General features: G+C 46.7%; 1 protein-coding gene across 2 annotated transcripts; it reads left to right on the top strand.

Moving 5' to 3' along the window:
• Positions 1-1,924: 1,924 nt before the first annotated feature.
• On the top strand, positions 1,925-11,816 carry LOC122366918 (Holliday junction resolvase MOC1, chloroplastic-like). 2 transcript variants are annotated; one of them, XM_043339587.1, is made up of 4 exons: positions 1,925-3,665; positions 3,880-3,945; positions 4,426-4,480; positions 9,575-11,816. In XM_043339587.1, exons 3-4 carry the CDS (start codon positions 4,469-4,471, stop codon positions 10,976-10,978), a joined length of 1,416 nt encoding a protein of 471 aa, XP_043195522.1. In that variant the 5' UTR covers positions 1,925-3,665; positions 3,880-3,945; positions 4,426-4,468; the 3' UTR covers positions 10,979-11,816. The 2 variants fall into 2 exon arrangements, with proteins under 2 accessions (XP_043195522.1, XP_043195530.1); XM_043339595.1 differs by lacking the exon at positions 1,925-3,665 and having other exon boundaries at positions 3,699-3,945.
• Positions 11,817-12,485: the final 669 nt, after the last annotated feature.

Here is a 12,485-nt window from a genome sequence, read left to right as displayed (position 1 = left end):
TACCTTGTTACAATGTTACCAATGTTACAGGACTTGTCAATGAAATCTATTTACCGTGATGCACAGTACACGTATTTATCGAGAACATTATGAACAGTGGCTTATTACTAGTGTCAAAGCTCCGGGAGACGCGAGTAATGACGTCACCGATAACTGTGACGTCAGCCAAAGATGATTAAATACAAAATAATAATCCATTTTCGACTGTTATGCTCTGTGACGCCATTTTCAGGCTGGTGGAGTACATAAATCGGAAATCATAGATAAACACACGAGAAACATTACTTACATTACAGACTTTCCAGGTGTGTAATGTGTATGCACATGGAGACATTTGTGGTCACCTTGCATGCCTGCGGGGAGGCTTTTTAATGCTTCATGGCTGCTACTGGACTTGTAGTGATGAATACCCCAACATAATTATTCTTAGATTGTATACCTCCAAATGTATGTATGTAGCTACTTACAAATGCATGTGAACGCTAAGGGGTTGTGCCACGTGTTGAAATCAGACACGAACTCAAAATGTCGGCAAAACAACCTCTACCTGGCACACCACTGCTGAGCTACTTTTTATCTGATACATAGTAAAGCTATCTTACCGCTTGCTCAAAAGAAAATAATTACCTGCAGGACTTGTCAATGTTACCACTGCTCGGATGTGAGTATATGACACGCAACCGTGCGGCGAGACCCTGGCGTAAAAATACGTCCATGCCGTTCAATAAGCGCTCGATCATGACCCTGACATATATGGCCCTGTCATATATGGCCTTGGCTCAGACAATATACGCACAGGTGACGGCGATACCTCCCATAAAAGGATGCGACATGAATTTAACGCTAAATATTAGCGTCCGGCCGCCGTGGGGACGTTTTTGTACGACGTATATCTCCGCAACCACTGGGCCGATACGCTTACGGTTTTGTGTGTGGGGTAGCTCATACCCTTCTTACAAGTATTTTACTATGCTCGATGCATGCGGGTGACCCCTACTGCACGTGACACGTGTAAAACGGAGAGGTGTCACTTTTGTTGTAATGACAATAACACGGTAAGTGCTGGGCTGATGGCGCTGAAACTTGACAAGGATATAGGCACCCGCCGGACCATGCCTTTCCATGTGCTACGGCTGGGGTGACGCTTCCAGATCTCGAGAACGGCCGGGCCTATTGTGCTCAGAGTTGGCACACCACTAGAGACCGGTTAGTAGGGTGCCGTGCGCAAGTCATCTAGGACCCATTTGGCACGTGCGCACGTGCAGGCTAACGCATCCAGATCTCAAGAACGGCTGGACCGATTGCACTCAAATTTGGCATACCGCTAGAGACTGGTTAGTAGGGTGCCGTGCACAAGTCAGTTAGTATGTATTTTCATGTGCCACGGTTGGGGTGCAGCTGCACGTGCGCACGTGTAGGGATCGCTTCAAGATCTTGGAAACGGCCGGGCCGATTGCACTCAAATTTGGCACACCGCTAGAGACCGGTTAGTAGAGTGCCGTGCACGTCAGTTCGTAGCACACCCACTCCGGTCTGCACGTGCAAGGCTCATCCTCTCGTTTGGCGGCGGGCGTTTTTGCGGCGTAACCGCAGGTTGTTTCTTCATTAGACAAATACTATTCGTTAGAATTGTGTTTTTCTATTGAAAAACATTCTCGATGAATGAGTGTCACCCGTAAACCATGTGACTAATCCATCCCTTGGTGATTTCAATCAATTATTATCATCCAGTACCGAATGCTTGAAACCACGAAAAGACTGCAAACGCGCGGCTAATGCGAGCCGATATGTGCCGAATCGCGATTCTGGCAAAACATGGTCTCAAAAAGTAGTTCACAGGTCAAAGGTCATTTGGGTCAGGGGCATGAAGTTTTAAGGGTAGGTGTAACATTCATCATCTCGAGAGTACTTAAAGTTTCGTCACGATCGGCCGCTTTTTACGCAAGTTATTTGCGATAAACCGAGGAGGACCGTTCCAACCCCCTATACGGGCGAGGGTTGATTTTTAAACGACCATGCAATTACATTATTATTGTCTAAGAATTGGGAGTGGAAAATTGTTGCACTTAAAAATGGAGATGAGAGTGGAAAGTAATTTTTGTCTGAATGTCATTTTCAACGAAAATAAACAAATATTTGGGACACTGGCCTTCAGCATAGGTATGTTGTAAGACCAGTAAAACGCCTTTTGGGCGAAGAACGAGCGAGCAAGATAGTGAGCCCTGCACGTGCAGAAGGGCGAGAGGGTACTTCCAACGGGCTTGCGCAAAGCACCCTTCTAACCGGTCGCTAGCGGTGTACCAAATTTGAACGCAATCGGCCCAGCCGTTCCTGAGATCTGGAAGCGGCATTCTGCACATGCGCACGTGCAAACGGGGTCCAAACTGACTTTTGCACGGCACCCTTCTTACTGGTCCCCAACCGTGTACCAAATTTGAGCGCAATTGGCCCAGCCGTTCTCGAGATCTGGAAGCGCCCCCTGCATGTGCGCACGTGCAGTAGCACCTTAACCGCAACACATGGGAATGCAGTGGGTGCCTACCTGTATGCCAAGTTTCAGCGAAATCGCCCCAGTAATTACCGAGTTATTAAAATGGGAACAAATTTGACACCTCTTATTGTTGTACTTTGCACGTGCAATGGGGGTGACCGACATGCATCGAGAGTATCCAATATTTGGTAGAAGGGATGCTGCTACCCTACAAAAATTACCGCAAGTCATTCGCCCAAGCGGTTGCTGAGATATGAGCCTCTCAAAATCACTACTTTTCCAAAACAGCTTGAACACCCTTGACTTTTCACGTGGCACGTGCCACGACGGTCACTGAGATGTATCAAAAGTAGTCAATTACGGGGTAGAAGGGATGGGGCTACCCAGCAAAAAAGACCGCAGGCCAATCGGTCCAGCGGCTGCTGAGATATAAGCCTCTCAAAAGCGTTACAGGCCGGGCCGGGCCGTAGGGCCGGGCCGCTCATACTGAGATTTTTCCGTTATATTGAAAAGACTCGCTTCGCTCGCTGCGCTCGCTCGCTCGTAAGAATTCAAATTGCCTGGCATGTTTTCGTATCTGCAGGTTTGGACTTTTCAATAAATCACTTCTATTTAGAATTTATGATTTTTATTATATTTTTATGAAATCCTAATCTGTGCTTTATTACGGTCGGTTTGTAAACCAATTTGGTTAGTAGATGAAACCATGGATAAACCGCGTTTGTTGTTGTTTATGACAGTGGTCAAAGTGTTGTGCTTACCCTTCAGCAACAATGTAAGTATCGACAGATATTTGCTGTTTCCAACTATTCGCTTATTAACCACACTATTCGCTATTCTAATACATAATGATCAACTGTTCCCCAACCGTGCACCGACTTTGACCCAACTTGTAATGTTACAAAAATATAAGTTAATTTATCATCCCCACTTAGCTCCCGTGAGATGGGTATGAGTTTCAGATATTTATTTCAATGATACAATCTTCTTTTACGCGGGCGCCCTTGACTAAAATAAATTGTTCTTCTATATGAAAAATGCCAAATATTTAGAGCTTGATGCCAGGAATCACGTGCTCTAATATTTTGAAGAAATTTTATTTACAACCTAAAAACCTTCACGAAACTTTTCGTGTTTTCGGTGAACGGATCTAATTAGTTAAACATCACATATGGTAAACAATTTAATAATGCCAGTAAATAATGAACTGTTTCACAATTCAAGCGTTAACTATAGATGTGTCTTTATACATTCCACTTCAGATATAACCATTTGAAGCATATTGATGTGTAAATCAATAGATGTGTCTTTATACATTCCACTTCAGATATAACGATTTGAAGCATATTAATGTGTAAATCAATTGTAACTTGCTAATACATTCGCAGGTATAATACATCAATAGAAGTCACAGCCGCCAGGAAGTGGTAGTACGCAAAGCAAACATCGGCAAGGTAAGATCTTTTTTTTTGTTAGTGTAAATGTAAAGTCGAATGACTGAGGATCTTTGTATACCTGCTTATTGTTAGCTTACTGTGTTCTCAAGATATCCCGGGGGCAGGTATCCGCCTCCGCCCCGTCGGTTCGAAGGTGGTCCGGAGCCCCCTCGGTGCGCGAGTTAACAGTCAACATCAAAGTTTGACCTCAGTCGGCTTGGATTTGATTTGACCTCGACCTGGCGCTCATTTTTGACATTGTCCATATGTAACGAATTGGCTACCTATCCTAATTTAATTGAATTACTTGAATATAAATATGTAAATTATGAGTTAAACCACAAAACCAGGTACTTTATATACTCTATTGCACTGTTCGTCTTAAGTAACATCATCCACCCTGATTGTGAAAATGATTCGGCGGTGAGCTGCTTTAAACGCTACTTTACCCTGGGTCAAATAATCACAGTCGTGTTTACCTTGCGTTTTTGTTTGCAGGTCTCAAAAGTGAACAAAAGGCTTAAGGCAGGAATCCTCGAAAATGAAATCAATGGTAAGTAGAAACATAACTAAAAACTTACTTTTCTTACCGTAAAGTAAAAATTATTAGCATTTTGGCTTGTTCATATTTTGGGCTCTGGCCGCCGTCTTACAAGTCAGATCAGGCTCATTTTGGTTTACACACTCGTGAACAGATGTTCTAGATACCCTGAGTGTACCAAACTTGTACTTTGATTTTCAGGTCAGGGTCAGGTCATCACAGGTCACGGAAATATTATATCATGCATCGGTCACGTGACACATGTTTTATGGTCCATTTAGGCCATAGATTTCGAATTTGATGTCGTCTGTGTTATTCGAGGTCATTTGGAGCTGAATTTAGAAGTAGAAACATAACTAAAAACTTACTTTTCTTACCGTAAAGTAAAAATTATTAGCATTTTGGCTTGTTCATATTTTGGGCTCTGGCCGCCGTCTTACAAGTCAGATCAGGCTCATTTTGGTTTACACACTCGTGAACAGATGTTCTAGATACCCTGAGTGTACCAAACTTGTACTTTGATTTTCAGGTCAGGGTCAGGTCATCACAGGTCACGGAAATATTATATCATGCATCGGTCACGTGACACATGTTTTATGGTCCATTTAGGCCATAGATTTCGAATTTGATGTCGTCTGTGTTATTCGAGGTCATTTGGAGCTGAATTTAGAAGTAGAAACATAACTAAAAACTTACTTTTCTTACCGTAAAGTAAAAATTATTAGCATTTTGGCTTGTTCATATTTTGGGCTCTGGCCGCCGTCTTACAAGTCAGACCAGGCTCATTTTGGTTTACACACTCGTAAACAGATGTTCTAGATACCCTGAGGGTACCAAACTTGTACTTTGATTTTCAGGTCAGGGTCAGGTCATCACAGGTCACGGAAATATTATATCATGCATCGGTCACGTGACACATGTTTTATGGTCCATTTAGGCCATAGATTTCGAATTTGATGTCGTCTGTGTTATTCGAGGTCATTTGGAGCTGAATTTAGAAGTAGAAACATAACTAAAAACTTACTTTTCTTACCGTAAAGTAAAAATTATTAGCATTTTGGCTTGTTCATATTTTGGGCTCTGGCCGCCGTCTTACAAGTCAGACCAGGCTCATTTTGGTTTACACACTCGTAAACAGATGTTCTTGATACCCTGAGGGTACCAAACTTGTACTTTGATTTTCAGGTCAGGGTCAGGTCATCACAGGTCACGGAAATATTATATCATGCATCGGTCACGTGACACATGTTTTATGGTCCATTTAGGCCATAGGTTTCGAATTTGATGTCGTCTGTGTTATTTGAGGTCATTTGGAGCTGAATTTAGCTTAGGTCAGGTCACTTTCAGGTCAAAAAAGGTCAAATTTTGAACTTAAAATTTTTCAACAAAAAAGGTGTCCATTGGATGCAGTTTGAGCTCACGAACACGATGGTGCTATTTATATTGGTGTACAATGTCAAATGCGTACTGAAAAATTGATTTGAAAAAAATTATAATTGTGATTTTTTGCAATAACGCGTATAACTTGGCCATTTTTTAAGATATTTAGCTAACATTTGCTAGAGTAAGTCATAAGCATGTGTTCTATCACATATACTCCGTTTTTTCGAAAAGTCGAAAAGTTTTTGAGAAAAAAAATAAAAATATATACCGTAAAACCGTTAAGGGACAGTTTTGAGGTGTTTTGTTATATAACTTAACCCTCGCCGGACCTATTGGTTTTCTACATACGCGCCGGCCGAGGGGGGGGGGGGCGGGTACGACCCCCCCCCCTCGCCGTTTCGCCCCTGGTGGAGCTAGCGCGTCGCGGAAAAAACGAGCGTGTGCGGCGTTACGAGACGCAGAGATTGGTACCCGATTTTAAGGTCCTAGGTCAACCGGTGACCTCTGAGGTCAGGTCAAGTGCCCAAAGGTACGGCTCAGTTTTTGGTGAATAACTTCGCAAAAAACGGCCGCAGAGCGCCGATTTTGGCAGCATCGTGTTCGTCTCGCTCAGGCGCGTCGAATGATATACTTTTTGTCCGGGTCAGGTCAACTTGGGGTGTTGACCTCAGGTCAAGGTCAGGTCAGCACCTCCAGGTCACGAAGTTGGTCGAAAGAGGTCATGTCGCATATCATTCGATTCGGCAGGTCTTCCTGAGTCCATTGGTGGCTTTCCCGACTCGCTAGCTCAATTTGATCAAGAGTTATTGACGAAAAACTAATATGACCTTGATGACGTCATAAATGACGTCACGCAAGGTCAACATTGCAAAAGTGACGCATCTAACCTTGCAAGGAGTGCATCAAATCACGATTCTGTGTGCTTGAGATAGTTGGAGATCGTTGCCGGCGCCAGAATAGCAGTTTGAATTTTTCCCCATTGACTTATAATGGTGAGGTCACGAAAATGACCTGACCTCATATGACCTTTAGGAAAAATCCGAGATATACAAGTTGTGGGACTCATAATGGATACTAGATCCTGCAAGTTTCATTTCCCTGTGACATCTCCTCTGGCAGTGAGGGCGTTGCGAAGTTGCGACATCTGAAGACCGTGCAGAGGTTCACTTATGACGTCATAGGTCAGTGACCTGACCTGACCCAAAAATGCGGTTGGTGTCAAAAGATCCGGCTTGGATCAAAGGTCAGGTATGCCAAGTTTCAGCTCTCTATCGCCAGCGTGTTCGGAGCTATCGCGAAAAAACCCTATGGGGGGGGCGGCACCCGCCCCCCCCCCTCGGCCGGCGAGGGTTAAGAAGGGTTGGAGATAGAAGCATCAAATTGTCAGCATCTTATGTGGAATTTGGTGCTTTACATGACTGCTATATTCAAGTTTTAAAAATATATACCTATATATTATTTTTTATCATTTTCATCACTGTCCCTTAGCACCCCAATGTAGGGTGTTAAGGGACACCTATTTCATTCCAAGAGATGGTCATCAAAGCCCACAATTGGGGTGTGAAAGGGCACAAAATTTATTTATTGAAATGTTTTGCATATTCTGTCACAAAACAAGTCAGGTTCATTCACCAGTAAAAGCCTTTTTAGCCAATTACAGGTAATGCAGTTAGCGCTTCTGAAAAATGTGCTTATTATAAGGTAAACAGAACCAAAAAGTACCCTTCTGTCATCAACAAAAACCCAAAATTAGGAACGTAATATGACTAAAAGTTTTCCCCAAGCAACTGCCCCTTAACACCCCACTGTCCCTTAACACCCCATTTTACGGTATTTAGAATTTTATTATATATAATTTTCTAAATTTTCAAAAATTTGATAATCCGAGATAGGAGTTTGATAGCACAGTCTATTTTGAGTTCTCTCATGCAATGATATTGGATCTAGCTTAAAAACTAAGCTCTTGGGAGCGATTGCTGTGGTTAATGTTTTGCGTCGAAATCGGCCAAACATGACGTCACTCTGACGTCACTTCCGGCCGACCTATAGTAGCTACGAAGTTCATATTTTGACACAAGGTGTCACATTGATGCAGCCGAAGGTACTGAAAATTTGGCGTCGATACGTTAAGCAGTTTGGAAGTTATTGCAGAAAAACGGGGGGGGGGGCTATGAATAGCCCCCCCCCCACCCCTCCCCAATGTGCATTGGACTTGACTTTGTTCCCATTGCTCCAAGCGTCGTCTTATTGCGAGCTTTTCACTGTCGTTTTCACTGTCTTTCTCCAATAATCCACTCTGAAGTTTCACACGGACCATAGCCCCTCTCGTGGGGCGGATATCAAAGGTCAATGACCTGACCTGACCTTCTGGTGACCTTGACTCCAACCCTAATGCATGTGACCGAGATCGACATCATATCACATGTTTGAACGCTTGAAACCACGAAAAGACTGCGAAAGCGTGGCTAATGCGAGCCGACATACGCCGAATCGCAATTCTGGCCAAACATTGCCTCAAGAAATAGGTCACAGGTCAATGGTCATTAGGGTCAGGGTCGTGAATTGTTTTAGAGTAGGTGTGAAATTGATTGACTCGAGGGTAGGTACTAAAAGTTTCGCCGCGATCGACCGCTTTTTACGAAAGTTATTTGCGAAAAACGGAGGGGGGGGGGGGAGGGTCCGTTCGACCCCCCTATACGGTCGAGGGTTAACCTTCCAGGCGGTGGGGGAGCATTTCCCCCTTCAGTTTTTTATATTCGCCGCGATCGACCGCTTTTTACGAGAGTTATTTGCGAAAAACGGAGGGGGGAGGGTCCGTTCGACCCCCCTATACGGTTGAGGGTTAACCTTCCAGGCGGTGGGGGAGCATTCCCCCCCCTTTAGTTTTACATACATATATATATATATATATATATATATATATATATATATATATATATATATATATATATATATATATATATATATCTCCAGAACCGCTGCGCCGACCGTCACCAAACTTTTAGTACCCTTCCGGGAATAACTTTTACAAATTGTGACAAAAAAAAAATCCAAAGGCTATGCTAGGTTGGCCGCTAATGACGTCGGAGTGACGACATTTCTACCATTTTTGACCCAAAAAAGGTTTCGCGGGAAGAGCTGTCATGCCTATAGCTTTGATGATACATAAAAAATGTTCCAGACTTCTATTCACATACCAAATTTTAGATATCGATACCTCCCTTTTTTGGCCAAATCATAGCGAAAAAAAACTGTTCAAATTTGACGACTTAAAATTTTCAAACTTAATTGTTACCGCAATTCTAAACAACATAGCGCAAAACAAAGTCCACCATTAGACTCGCCGTGACGAGCTGCATCGAATCAATACCCGTTTTATGCAAAACTATCAACTTTGAAATTTGACCTTTTTTGACCGACATTGACATGACCTCCAGCAGAAAGTAACCTTAACCGTACCTGATGGTCTTATAACCAGCACCATTGAGTTGGAAATGAAAAATTGGCCATAAAACATGCATCGCACAGCCCTACTGAAGTTGGGTTCATATGTGCTGACCCTTGGTAACCTGACCTGTGACCTGACCTGGCATTATCAGTGACTTCCAATAGCAACATTTCCGAATCCTAAATGGTACTTTTTTGAAGGTGGGATAGTCCCTTTAAGAGTGTTCGTTGTCACATACAGTTGGGTAACTTCGTCTCTTTCGTCTGTTTGCATAGGACTATCGTGGACGGCCGTGGCGGCGCCACTATAGCCGCCGACGGAGCCGCTCACGGAGTCGCAGCCGCAGCCGCGCCCGCAACGGTAGTCCCAGGCGGACACCGGAGCGGGCGCGCGGCCGGCGGGACCAGTCGCTGCCGCCGCGTATGTACGTGGAAGCAAGGGTGGCCTTGTTTGGAAACAGCCACGCTGCCGCCCGAGCGTTCCCCCTGGGCCGCGACCTGGAGCTCGGGGCTACGCTCGGGCGGCACACCGTCGTCCCGCAGTATGTGCGGGGATATACCGCCGGCGGCATGGGCGGCCACTCCGCCGGCGACTGGAGCGCGATGCTAGCCGCCGCCGTCCGGCTGAAGACGGAGAGTGTCTGGCCCTCCTACGCCGTCGTCAGCGTTGGCGGGCCGGCGCTGCTCCCGAGGCCAGACGGACAGGCCAGGCGTCGGCGTCTCCAGGAGGGTCGGGAGCCGTCTCCGGTGCCTCCGTACCGGAACGCCCCGACCGCCGCCGCCACCGTCATCGCCAGCACGGAGACATTCGTCCGGGCGCTGCAACTCCAGGTCCCGGGCATCCGCCCGGTGATCGAGAGTGTGGTGCCCCTGCAGGACGCATCGAGGGCGGGCCTCATTGCCTGTCGCGAGCTGTCGGAGTCCCTCCGACTGGTCGCGAAAGACAATGGGGCCCTGTTCCTCGATGTAGAGGTGATTGTGCGGCGCCACCTGGCGGGTAGCGACGCACAATCGCCCAGGCCTGCCGGCGGCACCCAGCGCCCGGCCGAACGCCCTGCCGGTGATGTGGCGGCGCAGCCGGCGGAGTCGGCCGCGGGTCCAGCCGCTCCACCGATGGAGGTGGAGGTCGGTGGCGGCGACGGCGGCCCAGATGCGGCCATACGGGCCGCTAGGATGGCCGCTAGGAACAGCCTCGCTGCCGCCGAGACGGCTGATAGCTGTGCCAGAGTGGCCGCCTCTTCAGCTGAAGAGCTGGCGGAAGCACTGCTCAGTGCGTCCGAAGAGGCGACGGCAGCCCGGGTCGTGCGCGTGGCGGCCGACGCCGCGGACGCTACCCGTGCCACCGGGAAGGCGGTGAAGGCCGCGGCCGTCGCCGTCTCCGCCGCCACCGCTGCCGCTGCCGCTGCCGCGGCCACCGCCACCGCTGCTGCTGCTACTGTCGCCGCCGCCGACGCCACCGCCGCCGACGCCGCCGCCACCGCTGCCGCCGCTGCCTCTGCGGTGAACGTACCGTGGGCGTCGGGCTGGGTCCCGGGCCGTCCCCCGCCCGTGTCCGTGTCGGCCCCGTCACTTTCGCCTGAGGGCTATGAAAGTGACGGGGTACACCTGACCGCGGCGTGCTACGCAGCGGTCAGGCGTGAACTCTGGAGAATCATTGTGGCTGAGTTCAAGGCACAGTGATTCTCCAGGGCCCCCTCCCCCAGGGGCCTCTTTTTCGGCTTAGCAGGGAGTGGTGTGGCCTAACATTTGCATTGTAGTTGCATTGTAGTTGTTATTTAAGCCTTGCGGCCACATTGGGTAAAGGGGCACTCCTGGCCGCACATTTAGTGTGGCGTGGTGGCGAAATTTTTCTCTTTTTTTGGCATAGCAGGGAGTGGTGTGGCTATATTAATTGTAACGTAAAGCTGTTGATTTATTGACTTATGTTGTTCCAGCCACATTGGGTTAAGGGGCACTCCTGGCCGCGCACTCCGCGTGGCGTGGTGGCGAAATTTCATATAAATAACGAACACGTGACACGGGCGATGTAATGTGTTGGCGATGTAATGCGATGTAATGTGTTGGCGAGGCGTGGTGATATGAGCTTCAGATGTTCACATGTCCGGCTGAATATACCAAGGACGTGTTTGTACATGCGTTCCAATGATTAACTTGATTTTATGTTATGCGATTCGTCTTCAGATGTTCACATGTCCGGCTGAATATACCAAGGACGTGTTTTTACATGCGTTCCAATGATGAACTTGATTTTATGTTATGCGATTCGTCTTCAGATGTTCACATGTCCGGCTGAATATACCAAGGACGTGTTTTTACATGCGTTCCAATGATTAACTTGATTTTATGTTATGCGATTCGTCTTCAGATGTTCACATGTCCGGCTGAATATACCAAGGACGTGTTTGTACATGCGTTCCAATGATGAACTTGATTTTATGTTATGCGATTCGTCTTCAGATGTTCACATGTCCGGCTGAATATACCAAGGACGTGTTTTTACATGCGTTCCAATGATGAACTTGATTTTATGTTATGCGATTCGTGGCAACACATTAGCCGTTTTAACGACGGCCATCTGGTACACATCTGGTGCACATCTGGTACAGATTAGGTGCAGATTTGGTCAAATCAGGTTCAGTGTGTCTCTTAGCAGCTATCAGCTAGGGTTGCACTAATTGCTTATATGCCTGCTTTGTCACATTATCAGAGAGCATCATCGATTAAAACACTGAAATAAATTCATAAAATGAAGATATTTGCTGTAAAAGAAATTAGGTGCAGATTTGGTCAAATCAGGTGCAATCGCCGGATAGCCCGTCGTGAAAACGGCTACTAGATGCCGGCAGCGCTCTTGCGTTGCCTTGGGCCAGAATTGGAGGAACGGTACTGAGGGCACTGCTATCGCATGCTTTCGATCCTCCATTCTGGATTATCGCTTTATTTGATACGTATTAGTAACGCGCAGAACATAACATGGCGTAGGCCGCGCCGCGGGCGAAACTGCCACCAGAGGCTGAGCCGTAAGTGGCTATAAGTTTGGGATGGAGGGGAGGGGGGGGGGCACACCTGATCCTTCCGGGAACCTAGTTTACCGAATCAGAGTCATTGATTTGTGGCGAATATCAAGTTTGACATTGATGCTTTAACGGATCTGATCGTAACAGCCGAAAACACATTATATTCCTTT

The sequence above is a fragment of the Amphibalanus amphitrite genome, unplaced genomic scaffold, assembly GCF_019059575.1.
Source record: "Amphibalanus amphitrite isolate SeventyFive unplaced genomic scaffold, NRLGWU_Aamphi_draft 000030F_arrow, whole genome shotgun sequence".
NCBI classification, from domain to species: Eukaryota; Metazoa; Arthropoda; class Thecostraca; order Balanomorpha; family Balanidae; genus Amphibalanus; species Amphibalanus amphitrite.
Note: the sequence above shows the minus strand (reverse complement) of the source record. Positions and strands in the feature narration are given on the sequence as shown.